Consider the following 18228-nt stretch of genomic DNA (forward strand, 5'->3'; position numbering starts at 1 on the left):
CCAGGGAATGAGACATAAGACAAGAAAGATAAAGAAGATAAACATAAGATCTCCGCAGTGAAAGACTGCTAAGAAAAAAATACCTTCAATCCTGTTTTGGATTAAGAGCCTAATGGAACTGAGTCACCAAATCTTTGTTCAGCACTAATACCTTTAGGATTATAACCTCCAAGCCTCATTTGTTAAAAAGTATAACATTCACTTTTTCTTTCGTTCTAGACGAACAGCAATTATCAACTCCTCCCAAGAGAACAGGCCTGTAGAATACATTATCAGGCAGGTTAGGCTGAATGTCACTGGCCTAAGATCACCCAGCAGGCTTTCTGGCTGAGCAAGGATCTGAAACTTGGCTTCCTCGGTCTAAGTTGAACATTCTAGCCACTACATCGCACTTGCTCTAAAACTTGTATGAGCTACCAGCAGGTACAGCGGCTTACCAGGCATTTTTGCTGTTAATCTGGGACTGCACAAATGGCGGGATGGGCAGGAGTCATGCACACGGCAGGTCATAATTCATTACTATTGGGCTGAGTTTGGCTTGATTAAATACAGGTTGTGCTATATTACCTCCACTGCCAGAACAACACTGACAGGGTATCTATGCTGGTGGTGTGTCAGGGGGCCTCCAGCAGCACAGGTGGCAGGCCTGCCTCTCCACTGGTGCAGCTTTCTTTGGCCTCTCAGGCAAATATCTGCACATGGTATACTGAATAAATAATGGTATGCTGTAGTATAACAAAGAAAATGTTTGAAGGTCTTTTTCATATGTAGAAAAATCGTTCCGACCATTTGCAAAAATGTTAATAACTGAACAGGACAAGATATGGATAAAACTGTATTCTGTGTCAGTATAGTTGAGGAGCATTAGTAATGAACTCTAAAGATTTTTATGAACTTTGTTACTTACCTGACATATTTTCTCTTTTTCTACGCTGCAGCAACATTGCCCTTTCTTTATCTAAACTCCTGTGAAAAAGAAGAGAAAGAAATGGAACTAAAAACAAGTGTAAATATGTTGCTTGAACATTCAGACTTTCTAAAGCAACCTCATGTTAAATTCATTTTCACTATTCATAGTCACTATTTAAACTCTTTGCAAGGAAGCTTCCTGTTCCAGGAAGTTTACACTTCGTATAAACCCCAAAGCGAAATAGAGATGTACCAATATCAAAGCACATCAGAAATAAATAATGCAGTCTCATCTAGATCCCCTTGCTACTTTAGTATTTCAGCTTCGTTGTTAAAAAAAAAAGTGGCAGCAGTGCTTAATTATTTAGATAAAGCCACTGAAGTAAGATGCAGAGACACTTTAATTGAATGTTATTTTATGTAAGCTGTCTTGGGGATACTTTCCAGATCACAATGCAAAGTAGAAATCATAGAAATAAAATATATATGAAGTTGTGAATAAGACTCAATTGAGGCACTTTCCACCCTGTCCAGCCCAGAGTTTTGCTATGGCATGGCCACCTCATTCAGACCCCAATTCGTCTAAGGGCACTATAGTTATTTTCATGTCATCCCATTCCTCCAAGCTTCCAAAGTCAGCTGATTGGTTGCACACACTCCTTAGTCCCCTTCCTTATAGACTGCAGGTAGAGGTGCCACTAGGTTTGAGGGCCTCCTGCCCTCTCCTTCTTTTACCTCAGGGGTTGGTGCGGTCCCTCTCCTAGCTGGCCCCCTTTTCTTTAAGCAGAGGGTGGCATCAGCTCCTCCTTCTCTTTGCCAAGTCAATCATAAAAGTAAGTGCCTTGGGGAGCTGAACCAATTGGATGTTGCCTTTGGGGAGACAAAACCAATGGGAGCACAAGAGCAGTGAAAGGGCAATCTTTATGCTGCTCCTGTGTCCTCATTGGCCATGTCTTCTCATTCCCTTTCATTTAAAATGGCACGTTCAACTGGCCGGCTGCCATTGCGTTTCCTTTTACCAGCTTGTTGGATAGGAGTAGGAGCCACTGTTTATTAAGGTGTGATTTGAGGGTCCTCCTGGACCTCTGTTCCGGGATTTGGCTTTGGCGGCACCACTGACAGCAGGTATTTCCACCGTCCTTGGCCAGAAAGGAGGGGTCAGGTATAAAAGCTTTGTCTCAGATGAGACTGTGCAATAGCAATAGATTGCCAATTGTCCTGATCGAAAGAACAGCAGCAGCAAAAAGCTGCTTGTGTGTTGCTGTGCATTTAGGACTGTACTGCTTGTGGATACATTTCCACAAATAACAAAAAGAGTTAGGAGATTCATGCTACCATTTGGCACACACTTTTGTCCATACAACAGAATTGATCTACATACAGAAGCCTTACTTCCCAAGTGTATTGGGACAACTTTTAGTTTCATTAAGCCTATTCTGAGCTTTAAAAATAAGTTAATGTAATGATATAAGTAACAACTTTTAAGGATAACAACAATTAGCCTTTGTTTATCCAAAAACCAATAGCTATATTTTCTGCTACAAAAGGCACTTTTTATAAACTTTTGCTAAAGACTTCTGTCGGTGGGTTCATTTTTGCTGTATGAGACAAATTTATATAGACAAACTGTAATCTGCAATCCAATTTAGTATTCTAAAACGTATTCTAAATAAAGTGAAGATGAGCTGACATAATCATTTCATCCTTCTAGCTGTGAGTTATGCCAACAGTAATAATTTCTTATTAACTATTTGCTACTCACCTAGGTTGACAACGCTCACAGAGGTATGTGTCAGGAATATGCTGCCTGTCGATCCCCATGCAATCAATGTGCTGCCAAACACTTAGATAATAAAAAAGAGAGTATAATGTTACTTTCACACAGTATTCAACCTTTACAAATTACTTTCATGGTTCCCTCAATTACTGCTACATTCTTTCCCCCAAAGCTCCATTCTACCATCTCATCACCGATTTAATACACTACTCCCCCAACACCCACTACTGCTTGAACAAACTCCTCCTACAACAATATGAACATTAAAAAAAAGACAAATTACTCCTTGGTTGCAAAAATGTTGAGATGTCCATGCAAAATGGTCAAACATGCCTCTTTGGATGGCAGAATCTCCCCAACAAACCCCACAAAGTGCTCTTTGAGTTCTCCTTAAATTCATAGAGCAGTTTGGCAATCTTTAACAAATAAAATTCCAAGGAAAACTGCTGCCAATAGATACATGGTATTATTCCCAGAGGTTTTGTTTGTTTGTTAAACTGCTTTCATGTCTTAATATAATGCCATGCATCCCTTGTAGTCACATGGCACCTTTTCCACCATGCCAACAGCAAAAATAACCTAGGCCCTGGGAACCAGGCCATGGTGGTTCAACGGTTGGTCTAGCTCCTCACCACCCAATGCCTCCCTCTTACCCTTCTGCAGGGTTAACAATGAGTTCTGAGCTGTGACCCTTCTCAGCATGACCCCCGCTTGCAGAGAGTCTTTGCTGGCTTGGCTGGTCTGTCACCTCCCCTGTCCATCCTGAAGGCAAAATGGCAGCTATCACAATGACAAAATGGTGATGGCTTCTATTTCTTCCACATTTGCATAATGCCCCTGTAATGCCTATGAAGGGCCTAAAATGTTTTGCTACAGAGGGAAATGGCTCTGAGAAATTAGGGACAAGGATGGATAATATCAGTAGTACATAGTTAAAATATTTAAGAATTTTTGCATATGTGGGACTACTTTACCTGCATTTGTCACAACAGATCATATATCCATCATCATGTGTAAATCCACAAATGCACCTGGTTATATCAGTTCCATAGCTTCCATCCTCAGATGTGCTGATAGTAGTAGCACTGGAGGTCTCATCAAAATTTGGAGCAGTATATATGCCTACTTCATTCTTGCTTATAAGAACTGATGGAGGAGGAGACGCTGGAGGTGTTGGAGGAGGGCGGGCGCCATAGTTATGGTCCTGGAAAATAATTCATATCAAATCATCCACCTTTCAAATTTCAATATTACGTTTTATATTCAGATATGCAATACATATATTTTAATTAAAATATTTCCCACATTCTTTTTTGGAGAGAAATCCAGCTTTATCATCTTCAAAGCGAATAAACCAGGAGCAGGGATCATGTGGCCATCCAGATGTCGGTGGAATGCAACCCCCATGAGTCCCAGCCAGCACAATTAATGGTGAGGCATGATGTGAGCCATAGACAAAAACTTCTGGAAGGCAACAAAGTGCCCAGCCCAGAACATTTTCTGATGCAAAATGTAAAATTTCCTATGCCAGTTCAAAATCTTCTGGGAAACACATATCACGTTTACCCTGGTCTAAAAAAGCATTGAATGGAAAGTTGGACTTTTTGTGATGTGGTGTTCTGGTCAGCTGGGAATGGAGCAGGCAATTAACAGTTAATTCTCAGGGGTAGTCAGAAACAGATTTGTGTCCACACAGAACAAGAGGAACCCCACTCATTTACTGGACTTGCTTCAGCTAACAGAAAATTAGAGGATTCCATTAACTAAAGGGATTTTCAACAGATTGCCTATCTAGCTCCTGAAGGGCACCACACATACATGAAATTAAGCATCCCTTTCAAACAAACATCTACAATTCCCTCATGTTAAATATTAACCTGGGTGGGTTTGCCTGCTCCATTCCTTGCTGACCAGAACACCACTTCACAGTAAATCCAATTCTCCATACTCTTGTCATTGAAGAAATGGAGGAGGCAGGAAAGGGATGTCTAAAAGCACTGTCCCTGTACAGGTGGATCAGATTCCATATGTTAAAATACTTTTAACGCCCTATGGCCAAATAATACTTCTGTCAAAGCAAACTTGTCTATTTTGTAGGGCAACACCAATGTAGCTGCCCTACAGGTACCCTTCAGTGGCACATTAGCCACTCCAGTCTGACCCAAGTGTGCTATAATGTCTTCAGGAGGACTTTGGGACTGGGCTAAATATGCTAGTGCAATGCACTCCTGAACCCATCCAAGAATGTTAGACCTGGTGACTTTAATTCCCTGACTTTTCTTCTAAGAGGCAAATATAACCTCTCAGTGTCTAGTGTCCCATGTGTGCCTGAGACATCTGTAGTGCTCTGTGTACATCAAGTATATGACAGCCTTCCTCCATAGTGTGAGTTGTCTTTGTACAAAAATTGGGTAGCACTATCTCTTGGACCAGGCAGATCACAGAGCTTACTTGAACCAGGGAGTCAGTTCTCAATACCACCTGGTTTGGCAAAAAGGAACAGAGCTCATCTTGTATTGAAAGAATCCTGAGTTCCCCTGCTCATCTGGCAGATTCCAGTATTACCAGGAAAGTTAATGGTAGAGAGGCTCAAACAATGAGGCTGTGAAGGCTTTCAACAGCAATGGCAAATCCCATGACAGAAACCAATGGACTTTCAGTGGGAAGATGAATGCTGCAGCAAGGAAGAATAATTTGACTTGTGGTTGGCTGGAGACAGAAGTCTCCCCATGCATTTTAAGGATCCTCCCTATGGCCACCACCTGTCTCTGGAGTGTCACTAGGGCAAGGCCCTTGTTAAGGCCAATTTGGGTATATCTGAAATTTTTGCCTCTTCTCAGATTACTTTCAGTCACTTACACAATCTTCAGAAGACCTTCCATGTCATATCATAGATGTTAATCATGGAGGTTCTACAGGGCACCAGAACTGTACTCTCACCACTTCTTGAGACAACCCATTCTAGAAGTTGCTTACTGCCAACCTTCACGCACAGGGTTGAAGCTAGAATGGATCCAGGTGTAGAATCAGGTCTTGGGATATCAGATCCAGGAGAGTTGGGAGCCTCCATATTCCATTGTAATCAAGGTCAAATTCTTCTCCACTCAGAACGAAATCAAGATCACCTCCCTTCGCAGGTTGCCACATGGAGTTCTCCTTGTTGGTCAATGTGCACTTTCGCTGTCACATTGTCAATCCGAATTAAAGCATGTTGTTGGCAGAGCATTATTAGAGAAGGACCAGAGTATGAGCCAGATTAGTCTCGGTTCTAGCCAATTCTGGAGACCATGCTCCCTGGACATCCTGGAAAAGACAATGTGCCTGCCAGTGTGATATCAGCCTGGCATCTATTGCCACTTCTATTCAAGAGGGTTCCCTGAGACTAGTGAGCTGGAATGAGCCACAAGCACAGGTGTTCAGTAGTACCAGTCATGCGGTTCCACTCCATGGTCTAGGTCTGGAAGGTGAGCAAGAGTCACTGTAGGTTCCTGGAGCGAAATCTCACTCGTGGCAATGAGATGTGCTAGGCTCATAAGCATGGGGTGAGGAGGGTAGATGGCATGGTTTGAGCTTTCAATAATCTTGCTCGCCCTTTCCTGTGACAGAAAAATCTTCTCTCCTGCTATATCCAGGATGAGCCCTAGGTGTAGTAACATCTGTGTGGGGTCAGGTGACTCTTGTTCTGAACTTCTGAACTTCTTTCAGAGTTTCTTTGAGTTATGTGCTTTGAGCCTTTTTGGTAATGCATGCTTCCCTTTTCGCCCCTCCAAGCTCTGTTCCCAGAAGAGGATGTGGCAGATGAGAAGGTTAGAAGCAAGAGGAGGTAAGAGGGAGGTAACAAGGGCAAAAAGCTGGTGGTAGAATATCTGCCCTTTCCCTTTTTCGTTTGTGGAAATAGCAGGCCACCGTTTCCTTCGCTACAGTCTTATTGAACCATTTCAGTGCAGCAGTCTGGTTCCAATTTCCATCCCTCATTGCCGCTATGACCCACGCTTAAGACCCACTGTTTGCTCCATTTTGACAGCTGGTATGCGGAAGAGCTGCACCCTCTATCAGGTGAGATTGCAACAAACCCAACATGACACAATAACAATTGTCAGCATCAGAAGGTTTCCCACTTGCTGGCTTTTGACCTCTTTGCCATGGCATTGTTACCATGCTGGTCTTAAATGCTCACCTTACCTAATGCTGCGAGAAAACAGTATTGTGGGCTGCATCCAGGTGCTGCCACCTCCCCTTCTTAGCAAGTAGAAAACAAGACGGAGTGAGTGAGGGTGCACTTTCACCAGATCAGGACATGCTCCCCAGAATGGGTAGCATTGTGATGACTGAAGCATTCCCAGTGGAATCAAGCTTCCTGCATGCACCAAAATTATTCCTTTCTCTTCATGACAGAAATAAAAAAGTATGTGTGTGGGGAGGCTGGAACAAGAATGTGGGTGTTCTAAGATAGACTTGCCAAGAAAACAGGGGGGATAGACAAATCCCTACCTAAAAAGTGATGGTGGGGACAGGAAATGTAGGGAAACGACAAAAGAAATCAGTATTCCTAAATCTAACTTGGGAATTCTTGATCAACCCTGCACTTCTTGTGAAGAGCAGAATCAAGATTGAAAATGGTTCCTCCCATTCTGTGTAATCACAAGTCTGTTTCTGATTGGCCCTGTCTTCCAAAGAAGTGGGAGTTAAACCTTTCCTCCCTGCTCCACTCCTTTGCCAACCAAGATGATAAAAACAGGTTTGCTATAAACTGTTATATTAACTAAAGAATTTAATTTTTATTTATAGGATTTTAGTGTAGCTATTGATCTGGAAGGAGACCATAAGAATATGGCTGAATGTTAAAAAAGAAATATTTCCATTTATGTTTTATTCATTTTCTACTCTTCTTTTAAAGAAGCGAACTTTACTTTCCAAATTTCCATTGCTTACAAAGGTGTTTTTTTAAAATAAAATATATATTCACTTCTCACCCATCTTGAACAACATCTATTTATCACTAATATCTATGTCTAGGAAATCTGTCAGGCATCACTAAGCATGATGCTAGCCAAGGCTCTACATACACACTCCCATTCTTTAATCATAATATAATGAAGCTTTTTATATTGTATTTTGTATTTGTATTTTTAACTTGTTGGTTGTTTTATGATGGTTTTAATTTTTGTGAACCGCCCAGAGAGCTTTGGCTATTGGGCGGTATAAAAATGTAATAAATAAATTAATAAAATAAATAAATAAATATAACAAAGTAGAGAAATTTATCTGAGCTGAATTTTGAGAGCAGGTTTGACACAAAGCAGACCTCAATTCTCAGCACCAATTTTGACTAGATAGGAGTGAAGCCAGAATTCTTCTGAAGCGCATTCCCACTACTGTGCATACCCTTATCCCCTTTAATTAAAGGCATCTTTTTTATACATGGATAGTTACTACCCCCAATTATGTCATTTATCTATGTAATAAAAGGCATTGCCCTCATCAATTCAACACTCTGAAAACACAAGAGGTATCCTAAGAGGTCAGGCAGGCGCCAACGCTAGGTTGCTTCTGGCGCCTCCTGAAAACAACTCTGATTTGAGAAGCATTCCTCAACTGACTAGCCAGTTTTTCTGGTTCCTTTGTTTTTAAATTGAACAATTTTAATTTGCTTTTTAAAATCTTCTTTCTTTTACTGTTTATACCTATGTTCACTGCTCTGGAATCTGTGTTAGATAATTGAGCGGTAGATAAATATTGTAAATAATAATAATAATAATAATACTAAGAAGAAGAAGAAGAAGAAACAGCTGGTATATTGAAGGAAGAGATGACTGGGTTTGGTGTAGTCAGGTGCATAAAAACTTATCAAAAAGAGATTATCAAAGTATTTTTTCTCCTGATAGCATACACTACAAATAGTTTTTTCATAGATCTATCTAGAAGGCATTATCTCCAAAATAAGTAAACCACTTCTAAGCATCTCAATGCTGCTGCAAAACAAGCTTGACCTGACTGGTCATTTTGATTACTCTGAAGAAGTTAAATATGAAACAGGCAGATACACACTATTGGTGTAATTATTGTGAGTCTGTCTTGTACTGTAATTTTAATTCACTACCACAAGTTGTGGAAATGGCCACCAATATGGATGCCTTTAAAAGGGGGTTGGATAAATTCCTGTAGAAGGCTCTCAATGGCTACTACTCCAGATGGTTAGGTGCTACCTCCAGTATCAGAGGCAGTAAGCTTAAATACACTAGTTGCTGGGGAACATGGATGGAAAGTTGTTGTTGCACCGTGTTCTGCTTGTGGGTCCTTGGTCAACAGTTGGTTGGCCACTGTGGGAACAGAGTGCTGGACTAGATGGAACCTTGGTCTGATCCAGCATGGCTCTTATGTTCTTAATATAAAACTCAATAAGATCTCAATCTTTAATACGTACACTATGTGTAACAGAGTCTTTCACAAGACCTTATGGCATTTTTAGTATTATTATTATTACTACTATTATCCACACTTTGCCCCTGTTCGCATGATCAAAACAAGCTAAGGTGACTTGTTGTGAGCTGCAGCACATCTGGCACAATTTGCATAATCACTGTCTGGCTGTGGCTTACCATGTACAAACCCAGTCAGCATGGCATGTTGGAGGGTTAAACAACCTTAAATAATCCATGGGCTTGTAGGGTTATTTGATAAGCTACAGCCATGTGGTGATTATGCAAATTGCACCCAACACATGCAGCGGCTCACAAAAAGCTATGGTGACTTGCTTTGATCTCATGAACCAGCCCTTTGTGCAAATATTGTGTAATATATGGGTACTGTATTATTTGTTAAACAATTCTCCCTTACCAGTAAGAGCATTGTAACTACAGACCAGATAGAGCTGAATATGTTTGCCCACTTGCCAAACAGAGATGCTACTTTAGCTGATACAGCAGTTAGTTTAGAACAGGCTGGCCAGGTCAGCTAGAATAGTTCTAACCTCAGGTGTATTTAGAAGACAAGGTGGGAAAGCTATTTTGGTTTTTAAAAAAAACAACAGTAAAAAAAGAAGTTTAGACCCTAAGTATTAGAATCACGAGAAACTGAAACCAGTCTCTTCTATGTCAATGGTGACACTTTGGCTATTTCAGTGGACAATTTCCATAACAAGCCAGAGAAAGCTAACTAAACAAGTTACATTTAAAGTTCTGATTACTGAAGAAGAACCTTGAATGAGTACTTAAAAAAAAACTTACTGCATATGGCAAACCGATATAACTGTGTGAATGATGAGAGCTGTTGTTATATATCTGGTGTGGATAACTGTTTGACTTCTCAACTACCACAGGGCTAGCTTCTACAGATTCAGGTCTGAAAAGCAAGCAGGATGGCAAAATATTAAAATTTCACATTTAATTCCTCCAACATCTCATTTATTTCTTGTGTTCATTAGTGCTGAATATTTAGCTATTGTGAGAAAGTACAAGATATCAATGTATGGATTGAGGGGTTCTGAAAAAATTCAATGGAGAAAAGGTCAGTTATGGCATGCATTTAAAACTGTTAAGAGTGGTATGGGTGCATGCTACCAAGTGAACACTGAATCAATTTGAACAACGCAGACAACAATGTTGTACAACACAACACAGCTGCACAAAAATGACTGCAAGGCAGGAATATATTAGTAGCAATAATACTTATTGTTTCTGCGAACACATATGAAGCGTAGGTGTCTGCCCATATGCTGTTAGCAATATCTGAAACCCCAATAAGTTTCACCAATGACATCTAGTGGTAGCATAAGCACAGCACCATAGATTTCCAGACAAGCTGATTTTTATTTTATTATTTATTTATTACATTTATATTCCACCTTTCTTCCTCTTGCAAAGAACCCAAGGTGGCTTACATGATCCTCTCTCTCTCTATTTTTTTTACATGCTTTTGTTAAGGCAGACTAAAGAAACTGCCTTAAAGGGCAGTGGGAGACAAGGTGGAAACAGGTGCTGGCTTTTCTTTTCCAATTTTAAGCACATGCTGTGTACAAGCATTCTGAATTTTACCCTAAACTATTTTTTCCAGTTACCAGCCCAAAGTAAAGGTGGAAAGGCAACAGAATGTTATGAAATTCCTTAACTGGGAGAATGAATAAATATTAATTTAAGACTCTAGGTGCTAAAGTGCCATAAATAAACACTGTATCTGAAAATCTATTTTTAAAATCCACAAAATTTTAAAAATAGTAATTCTGCCAAAGCATAACCAAACTGAATTCAATACATACTCAACTATAACTGAAATTAGACCTTCAAGAAGTTATGAAAAAATGTCATCTAAAATTTTTAAATTCATTTGCTTTTTGTAAAGTTCACCAAACACTGATCCTCTGTATCATGCCTAGAACTTAGCAATAAACTCCATATAGATTAATAAAATGCAACATAAAACAGAACCAACTCTGCAAATGTGTAGCAATACTTACTCTGAGCCTGCAGCCATTTCCAAATATGAAGTTTCTGCTGTGTCAACCCCCAACGGGACCACTATGCTCATGACGTTCGTTTCTGATAAATTCGATTACTATGGAGTTCTATGCATTGGTATCCAAAACACTGGGGCATGCCAGCCACAGTGCTCATTGCAAACATCTAAGTGCATCCACAAACCCTGTTTAACAACAACAACAAAAAAGTTGGAAAATTTTAGTTATTTGAAAGTGACAACACAAGCTAAAACAGCTTACCTCTTTTTTTCCTTCCAGTATGAAAGCAAAGTCATTTAAGACTGACAAAATGATTCACACTGCAAGTCTAACCATGTCTACTCAGAAGTAAATCCCACTGAGTTCAGTGGTGCTTATTCCATAGTATGTGTGCTTAGGACTACAACCTCAGTACATAATATAATTAAACATGCTTCACCCACTTTTTCTTACATGCATTTTCTAATTTTATCAAGATCAGCTCAAAATAAACCAATTAGTTCAGATTAATAACTACATAGTTACATTATGCCCACAGACAACAAAAAAGTAGAATTTTGCATACAAGTTCATTTGTAAATATGTGTGTAAGTGTGTGTGTTGTACGGTATAATTGTGTTTTAATGCTTATGTCACAACAAATAGGACTGGAGATTTCTTTAGCAAATAAATACAGTAGAAATAGAAAACCTGTTAAAAAAATTTAAGATGAAGGCTCACTACCTGATGATTTAAAACTACAAATGGCCAACTGATAACCTGTAACAATCCTTTGTAATCATTTTCTCCATCTTCTCCACCATCCCAGTAGCAGCAGAGGGAGCAGTTCCCTCGCTCATTTTTGGCCCTGACTCTTCAGCCTAATGGGCCAAAATACTGAAACTTGGTGATGACATTGGTGCTTAAAGTTTTCCAGCCTCTCAAGCTAAGGAGCACCATACTCAATTTAAAACTGTCAATTAATAGTGCAATTCTGTACTTGCCTTTTCAGAAGTAGAGTCCTATTGAGTTCAATAGAACTTACTCCTAGGTGTGTTTAGGATTGCAGCCAAGCAGACCAATACTACTGATGAAGGTGAGAAACTGCAAAGGTGTAGGAACCGCTTTATCCGAAACCACCTCATGCCAGCAGAGAAGAAGAGAGGGACGAGCAGCGGAGAGGAGGGATGTCCAGCAGGAAGGGATATAGTCTCCTTTCCACGTTTTTTTTCCCTTTGGTATTTCCCTTGCACTGGTTTTTGCCTCTCGGGTTTTTTGCAGGGGCTCGGGTGAAAACGTCCAGGGTCAGATCTCTCCCCTGGGACGCTCTCCCAGAGACCATAGGATTGCAGCATAAATAGTTCGACTGAAGTCAATTTACCACAATATAAAGCCAGTACAGACATTGCTTAACATAAAAGCCACCTAAATAACTATGGAGAAATCTATGCTACTTCATTTTTATGTATTCTTGTTCTTTTTTCTTATGTCCCTCCAATAAATATGATATCTTTTTGAACCCTAATGTTTAGGGCAAGGTGGGTTTACATTTCATTCTTCCACTCCAAAGGAAAGTTAGCTGCATGTCACTAAAATGGATAATATAATGCTGATGGCTTAATGAAGAGAGAAAATGTTATTTAATGAGATCACACAAACCTAAATTGTATTTCCAGTACCATTTGTAATGTCATTTGTAGCTTAATTGGTTTGGAATGTGTGTGCATGCTTTACTACTACTTATAAAAGTGTGGGCTTGGTTCTTGTTTTAATCATGTGCAATGTATACGTATGCCTGCTTAATGTTTTATATACATTCATGCCATAGGCAGTTTCCTGTGTGAAACAAACCAGCTGTTTCTAGGAGGGGCCTGAAAACAACTTGCATACATCTACCTCCTCCAAACACAGTCTGAACCACAAAGTACAGAGCTCCTTTTCTAAGGCCTTTTCAACCTGAACTATGGAAGCAGTTTGTCTGTGTTTTTAAAATTTAGCCAGTTGAGAAAAGATCTGTTACAGTTCCTCAGTAAGGTTAACTGCAACAGTAGCACAGAAAGTTGGGCTGCTTAAAAGTCTCATTTGGGTCTCATTTTTTAAATTTCTGTAACCTTCTCTTACCTCTGTAATTAAAACTTTTTGAAAATCAAGATACCCATTCAAATGTAGTATTTCATCAAGTCTCAGAGCAAGGTCTTGCTCAATTAATGGTGCTGTAAATAAAGCCTGTGGAATTAAGAATTTAAATTCATTGTACCCACTCTCCCAGCTTAGAAAACATTCCCTAGTTGTAAAATATGTGTGGAAAAGGATAGATAAGTACACCTAATGTGTCTGAACTATTTCTTTGCTTACCATCTGCTCTGACTGCCTCAGCAGGAATGAAACTGACACATCTGTCAGAAAAATGCAGAATAGAAAAAGTTGGTTTTCTAAACAGAGAAAATCTTGATCTTAAGAAGAGACACTAGTTATTTCAGAAGTGTGCATTACAACGCAGTTATTGTTTTAAAGCTAATGGTTTAGATCCAGACTTGGGTCATGCTTAGAGGAGACCCACTAAAATTAATGGGACAAGTTAGTAATGACTATCTTAAGTCTCATTGATTTCAATGGATGTAACTCTAAGTGTGACTAAATCTGGATCCAACCCAATATTTTTAAGTCTTCCTGCTATTTTAAAATTGTGGTAGGCTACTGAAGCTGAAGACATGTGATATTTTTTGTTCTTTGTTCTATAGTGGATAATGAAGAAGAAATGTATGGGAAGCTGACGTAATTATGACTAGGATCTTGCTTGGCTGTAATGATGCTTAGCCAACCAAAGCACTTCTTTAAAAAAAAGTTTATCACTTTAAATAGGGTCTTTATATATACAGCTTCATTACAGTTTCATTACACAAGCAGAAATCCTTTTGTTACATTGTAGCTAAATTAAATTAACACAGATTTTGAACCTTAACACATCAAATGTAACAAGTTACATTAACACAATCTTGTACACAACAAAATATGCCTTCCTTCATGTACCAACGTTTTACTGAGGAGCTTCAACACTGGGTCTGGCAGCTACTTGACAGAGAAGGAGTGGTCATTCTCCATGGGCAAGTGACTAACTACAAGGCTGTAGTAATGAAAGTGCATAATCTTCTTAGTGTTCATCAAAATTCTTTCAGAACTCAAAGAACAATCAAACCCTGCTAATAAGCTGGCTGTGTTCATCAGAATGCCTAGCCAGAGGAAAATCAGAAGCGAATTTTTCTCCCGAGACTTTCAGGATGCCAAATCTTGAGTCACATCAAGTGAACCTAGGGATGTGAGGAACAGTCAGTCCTGATGATTAAATCCCACATATTAGATATATTTCTGTAAATGCAGCCTAAAATGGCATTATTATCCAGCTGTCCAATTTATCATGACCATTGTAGGATTTCCTAAACTATTCTAGTCCATTTGCTAAGTTTTATGGTCCAATTGCACATCAAAGTCATTAATGAAAGTAAGCTGCACTGCATTCTGAACTGATCCCTCTGGAATCCCACTTGATACCTCTTTCCAGTTTGATGCTGATCCATTCATTACTATTGTCTGGATGAAGTTGTTCAACCAATTGCAGTAACTCATCTTTATTACCTGAAAGCAATAGGCATCTCATAACCATGTTGTTAATGTCAAATAGCTCTAAAAGGTTAAAACTAGCCCACACAACTACATTAGTAACAACTGTTTTAATCTCATCATGCTCTCGCAATCAACTCAAACATTTCAAACAAGGAAATAGTGAATTATAATTCATACTGGTATTTACTGCACAGCGCCATACCAACATATGGGTTTGGAATTAAATTTGCTGACTGACCAGTACCATAGCGATAGTAAAAGGCAGTGAGCCAGACAGCAGACACAGCTCTCTTTGTATCAGGCAGCACAAGATATGGAAGGAAGGTGAAGAGAAACAGACTCTATCCAGCTTCCCAGTACTATAAGCAGAGAATGAAAAGTGCAAAAAGGAGATCTGCAAAAGCAGGGAGGCATTGGAGTATACAATCATTTCAAGTGGAAGCCCTCCCCAGGTGGAATTTGGCTTCAATGCTACCTGGTACTGGCCACTAGACTAAAACGATATATATAACATTTTCTGAAGTCAAGGTCCAAGTTTTAGCAACTAACACCTTCAGATAATATATAAAGTAGCCTTTCCCAACCTGGTGGCCGCCAGCTGTTTTGAACCTCAACACCCATCAGCCCCAGCAAGCATAGCCAATGATCAGTACTGGCAGTTGCAGTCTAAAACATCTGGAGGGCACCAGGTTGGGGAACGTTTATTAAAAAAAAGCAATGAATTCCTGTTCCTAACTTCTTTAGAAATTCATTTTGCTTTGAATTTCTAAAACTACTGCTAATATTTGATCACAGAAATCCAATCATCAAGAGATACTATTTCTGTTAAAAGCTAGCAGTAGTAAGGTCTTTCACACACATTACTTCAATCATACCAAAAAAATCATGCAATATTCACTGCATGTAGTATCAAACTTCATCATGAAAAGCAAAGATTTATTCTAACCTAGCCTCAATATATTTCTGAAATGTAACTTTTATTATTCTAAATTCTACTGAAGAAGTTACAAACAACCAAACCCTAGAAATAATATATGCAGCCATTATCACACACTTTCACTATTTAAGCAAGGGAGAATAGGGACTACTCAAACTATTACAATAAGTTGTAACTCATAACAACATTATTTACTACTTTAATTCATAATAACCTAACACAACTCAGTTTATACTGTCTGCCATCATGCCCATCCCAACTACAAAATAGCTGGTATTGTGTGGCTAAGTGTGAGTTATGAACTGGGTCATTCCTAGTTCAAACCTTACTTCACTGGTGAACTCACTGGATGACCTTCAGCAAGCCACTATCTCCCAGCTTCAGCCCCTTTCCTATCTGCAACATGGGGGTAGTGATACCAGTCTACTTTACAGAATGGCTGTAATCATAATAGAGATATTGTATGCGAAATGTTCTGAAAGCTTACAGAAACTAACTATTACTAGGGATGCCAACAACATTCAAAATTAAGATTGGCTCTTAAATCAAATGCTTGGATGTGCACAAAGTTTGGATAGCTATCCAATGAACTTTGTTATTCAAATCAAGATTGGTTACAAGCACCTATACAGTCTGCATGACTTTTGTCTCAGTCCTTTAAGCTAGAGAAAACGCTTTTCTAAAGTTTTTGCTACTTTAGAAAACCTCCTTTTGTATTTGTAGCAGCACAGTTGTCATCAGAAATAGTATTTCAGCCCAACAGGCCCGTTCTGGAATAGCCATGTGACCATGCTAGGGTGTGTCACATGGGATGGTCACATGGGCTTTCCAGGAAGCGTGGCCATGCTGAAATGCTATCACTGAAGACATTTGTGCTTGCTATGTATGCGCACACATGATGTTTCAAGGAATAAGTGTTTGGAAGGGAAGTGATACAGCCTGGCTGGCTTGTGGCCAAGATGGAAACCTTTGCTTATGTAGCAGTTCGCATTTGCAAAATAAGAATCTGGAATAGTGGAGAACTTTCATTCAAGATTGGACAAAGGAAATTGGGACCTGGCAAAGTTTTCTCTTGGGGTAAGCTTGTTCATCACTAATTATTGCTACTAGAATTCAGCTGAAAAGGATACGCTGAGCTTTCGGTCAGCTTGGCTTGTGTTGAGCTGGGCCTTACCCAGGATAAGTCTACAATATTTTAAATGACAGCAAACAGAAAAACCATATTTGTCCCACATACGTACACCTCTGCATGTATTGTTATCTGGCTGGTTGCCATTGGTCATACGTACTATTGAAAGAAAAGTCACACATACACTGGGCCTGTTCAGACAACATGCTAAGCATGTTTAGGCCACTAAACTTTTTGCAACAAATGGTTAGTGCGCATGTTTAAACCATGTTTATGTAGCCACCATGGTGAGGAATGGTTCACTCGACACACTAAGTCATAATGTTTAGCTCAAAATGCTTAACCACCATGGCTTAGTATGTCGTCTGAACAGGGTCAATGTCAACAAAACTATTTTCAGACAGTAATATCTTTAAATAAGATTATTAAACCATTTCCCATAAATTAAGTAATTAGGTGTTTATTTAGCTAAAATATAATTATCAAACCAGGGTTTGCAATCCTAGTTTGCTCAATCCTTGGCTTGCTTAAAGTATAGTTTTTTTGCTTCAGATATTACAGTAAACTATGGCTTAATTGAACTAGGAAATCATCCATTAAGCTGAGTGCATGAGGGGAAGAGGGGAGATGCAAGCACAGAGCTCGTTCCCATTCCTTCAGAACATGGTTTGGGAATGGCTTAGTTTAAATTACTGGGAATGAGCTGCAATGAGATTTGGGCTCACACACTTCCTCTCTCCTATATTTCTCCTTTGCATGTGAGGAGTGTGAAAGTTTCTGCTTTCACTTTAAAATAAACTGCATTTCCCCATTATGTACAGACTTGGGGAACTGTGGTTTATTCTAACTAAACTTCACAAACCAGGATCTGAAACCACAGTCTGATCCTAATTCGTTTAAACTAACTTTGGTTAGAACAAACCACAGATCCTCCAGTTTGTAGGTCATTTTCAGTTACCCCCTCATACAAAGGAGAGGAAGGCGGAGCACATGAATTCATGGCTTACCACAGTTCATTCCTGATCATCTAAGCCACTATTTCGATTATATTTCTGAATGCAGCCATAGTCTCTCTTTTCCTCATTCACTTTGGGTGTAACAGACACTCTCCCTTTATCAGTGTCATTTTGACTGGAGCCATTCAGAGCATTCTGACAGAAGGGGAGAGGGCAGAAGAGATGAGGCCTTATTGACAACTTTCTTTCACCTTCCTGAATAGCCTGATAACCCTTTTTCCTAATCTCAGCCACCACTACGTTTATCTCCTTCCCCATCCTACCTCTTTCCTTCTTGTGTCTTGTCTGTTTAGATTGTAAATCTTCAGGAAGGGATGTCCAAGTTTGTTGGTATGCCTTAAACCAGTTTCTCAGTTTGGACATCACAGGAAACTGTGGTTAAGAAACCAAATCACAAGTATCTACTTC

The 18228-nt window shown here is 39.4% G+C and overlaps 1 protein-coding gene across 5 annotated transcripts in view; it reads right to left on the reverse strand.

The window, feature by feature from the left end:
• The window catches only part of KMT2E (lysine methyltransferase 2E (inactive)), a 70714-nt gene that overhangs the window by 41402 nt on the left and 11084 nt on the right, over positions 1–18228 (reverse strand). For 3 of the 5 annotated variants that reach the window (XM_063134174.1, XM_063134173.1, XM_063134171.1), the window contains exons 1-6: positions 13473–13495; positions 11139–11323; positions 9913–10027; positions 3661–3890; positions 2672–2752; positions 908–966 (exon numbers count right to left, since the gene is read on the reverse strand). In XM_063134174.1, coding sequence (XP_062990244.1) covers positions 908–966; positions 2672–2752; positions 3661–3890; positions 9913–10027; positions 11139–11209 — 556 coding nt within the window. In that variant the 5' untranslated portion in view covers positions 11210–11323; positions 13473–13495. Of the gene's footprint in view, positions 1–907; positions 967–2671; positions 2753–3339; positions 3449–3660; positions 3891–9912; positions 10028–11138; positions 11324–13472; positions 13496–18228 lie in introns of those variants that run through there. The other 2 variants (XM_063134172.1, XM_063134175.1) reach the window with 2 other exon arrangements.

This window comes from Elgaria multicarinata, chromosome 9 (assembly GCF_023053635.1).
Source record: "Elgaria multicarinata webbii isolate HBS135686 ecotype San Diego chromosome 9, rElgMul1.1.pri, whole genome shotgun sequence".
In the NCBI taxonomy this organism is placed as follows: Eukaryota; Metazoa; Chordata; class Lepidosauria; order Squamata; family Anguidae; genus Elgaria; species Elgaria multicarinata.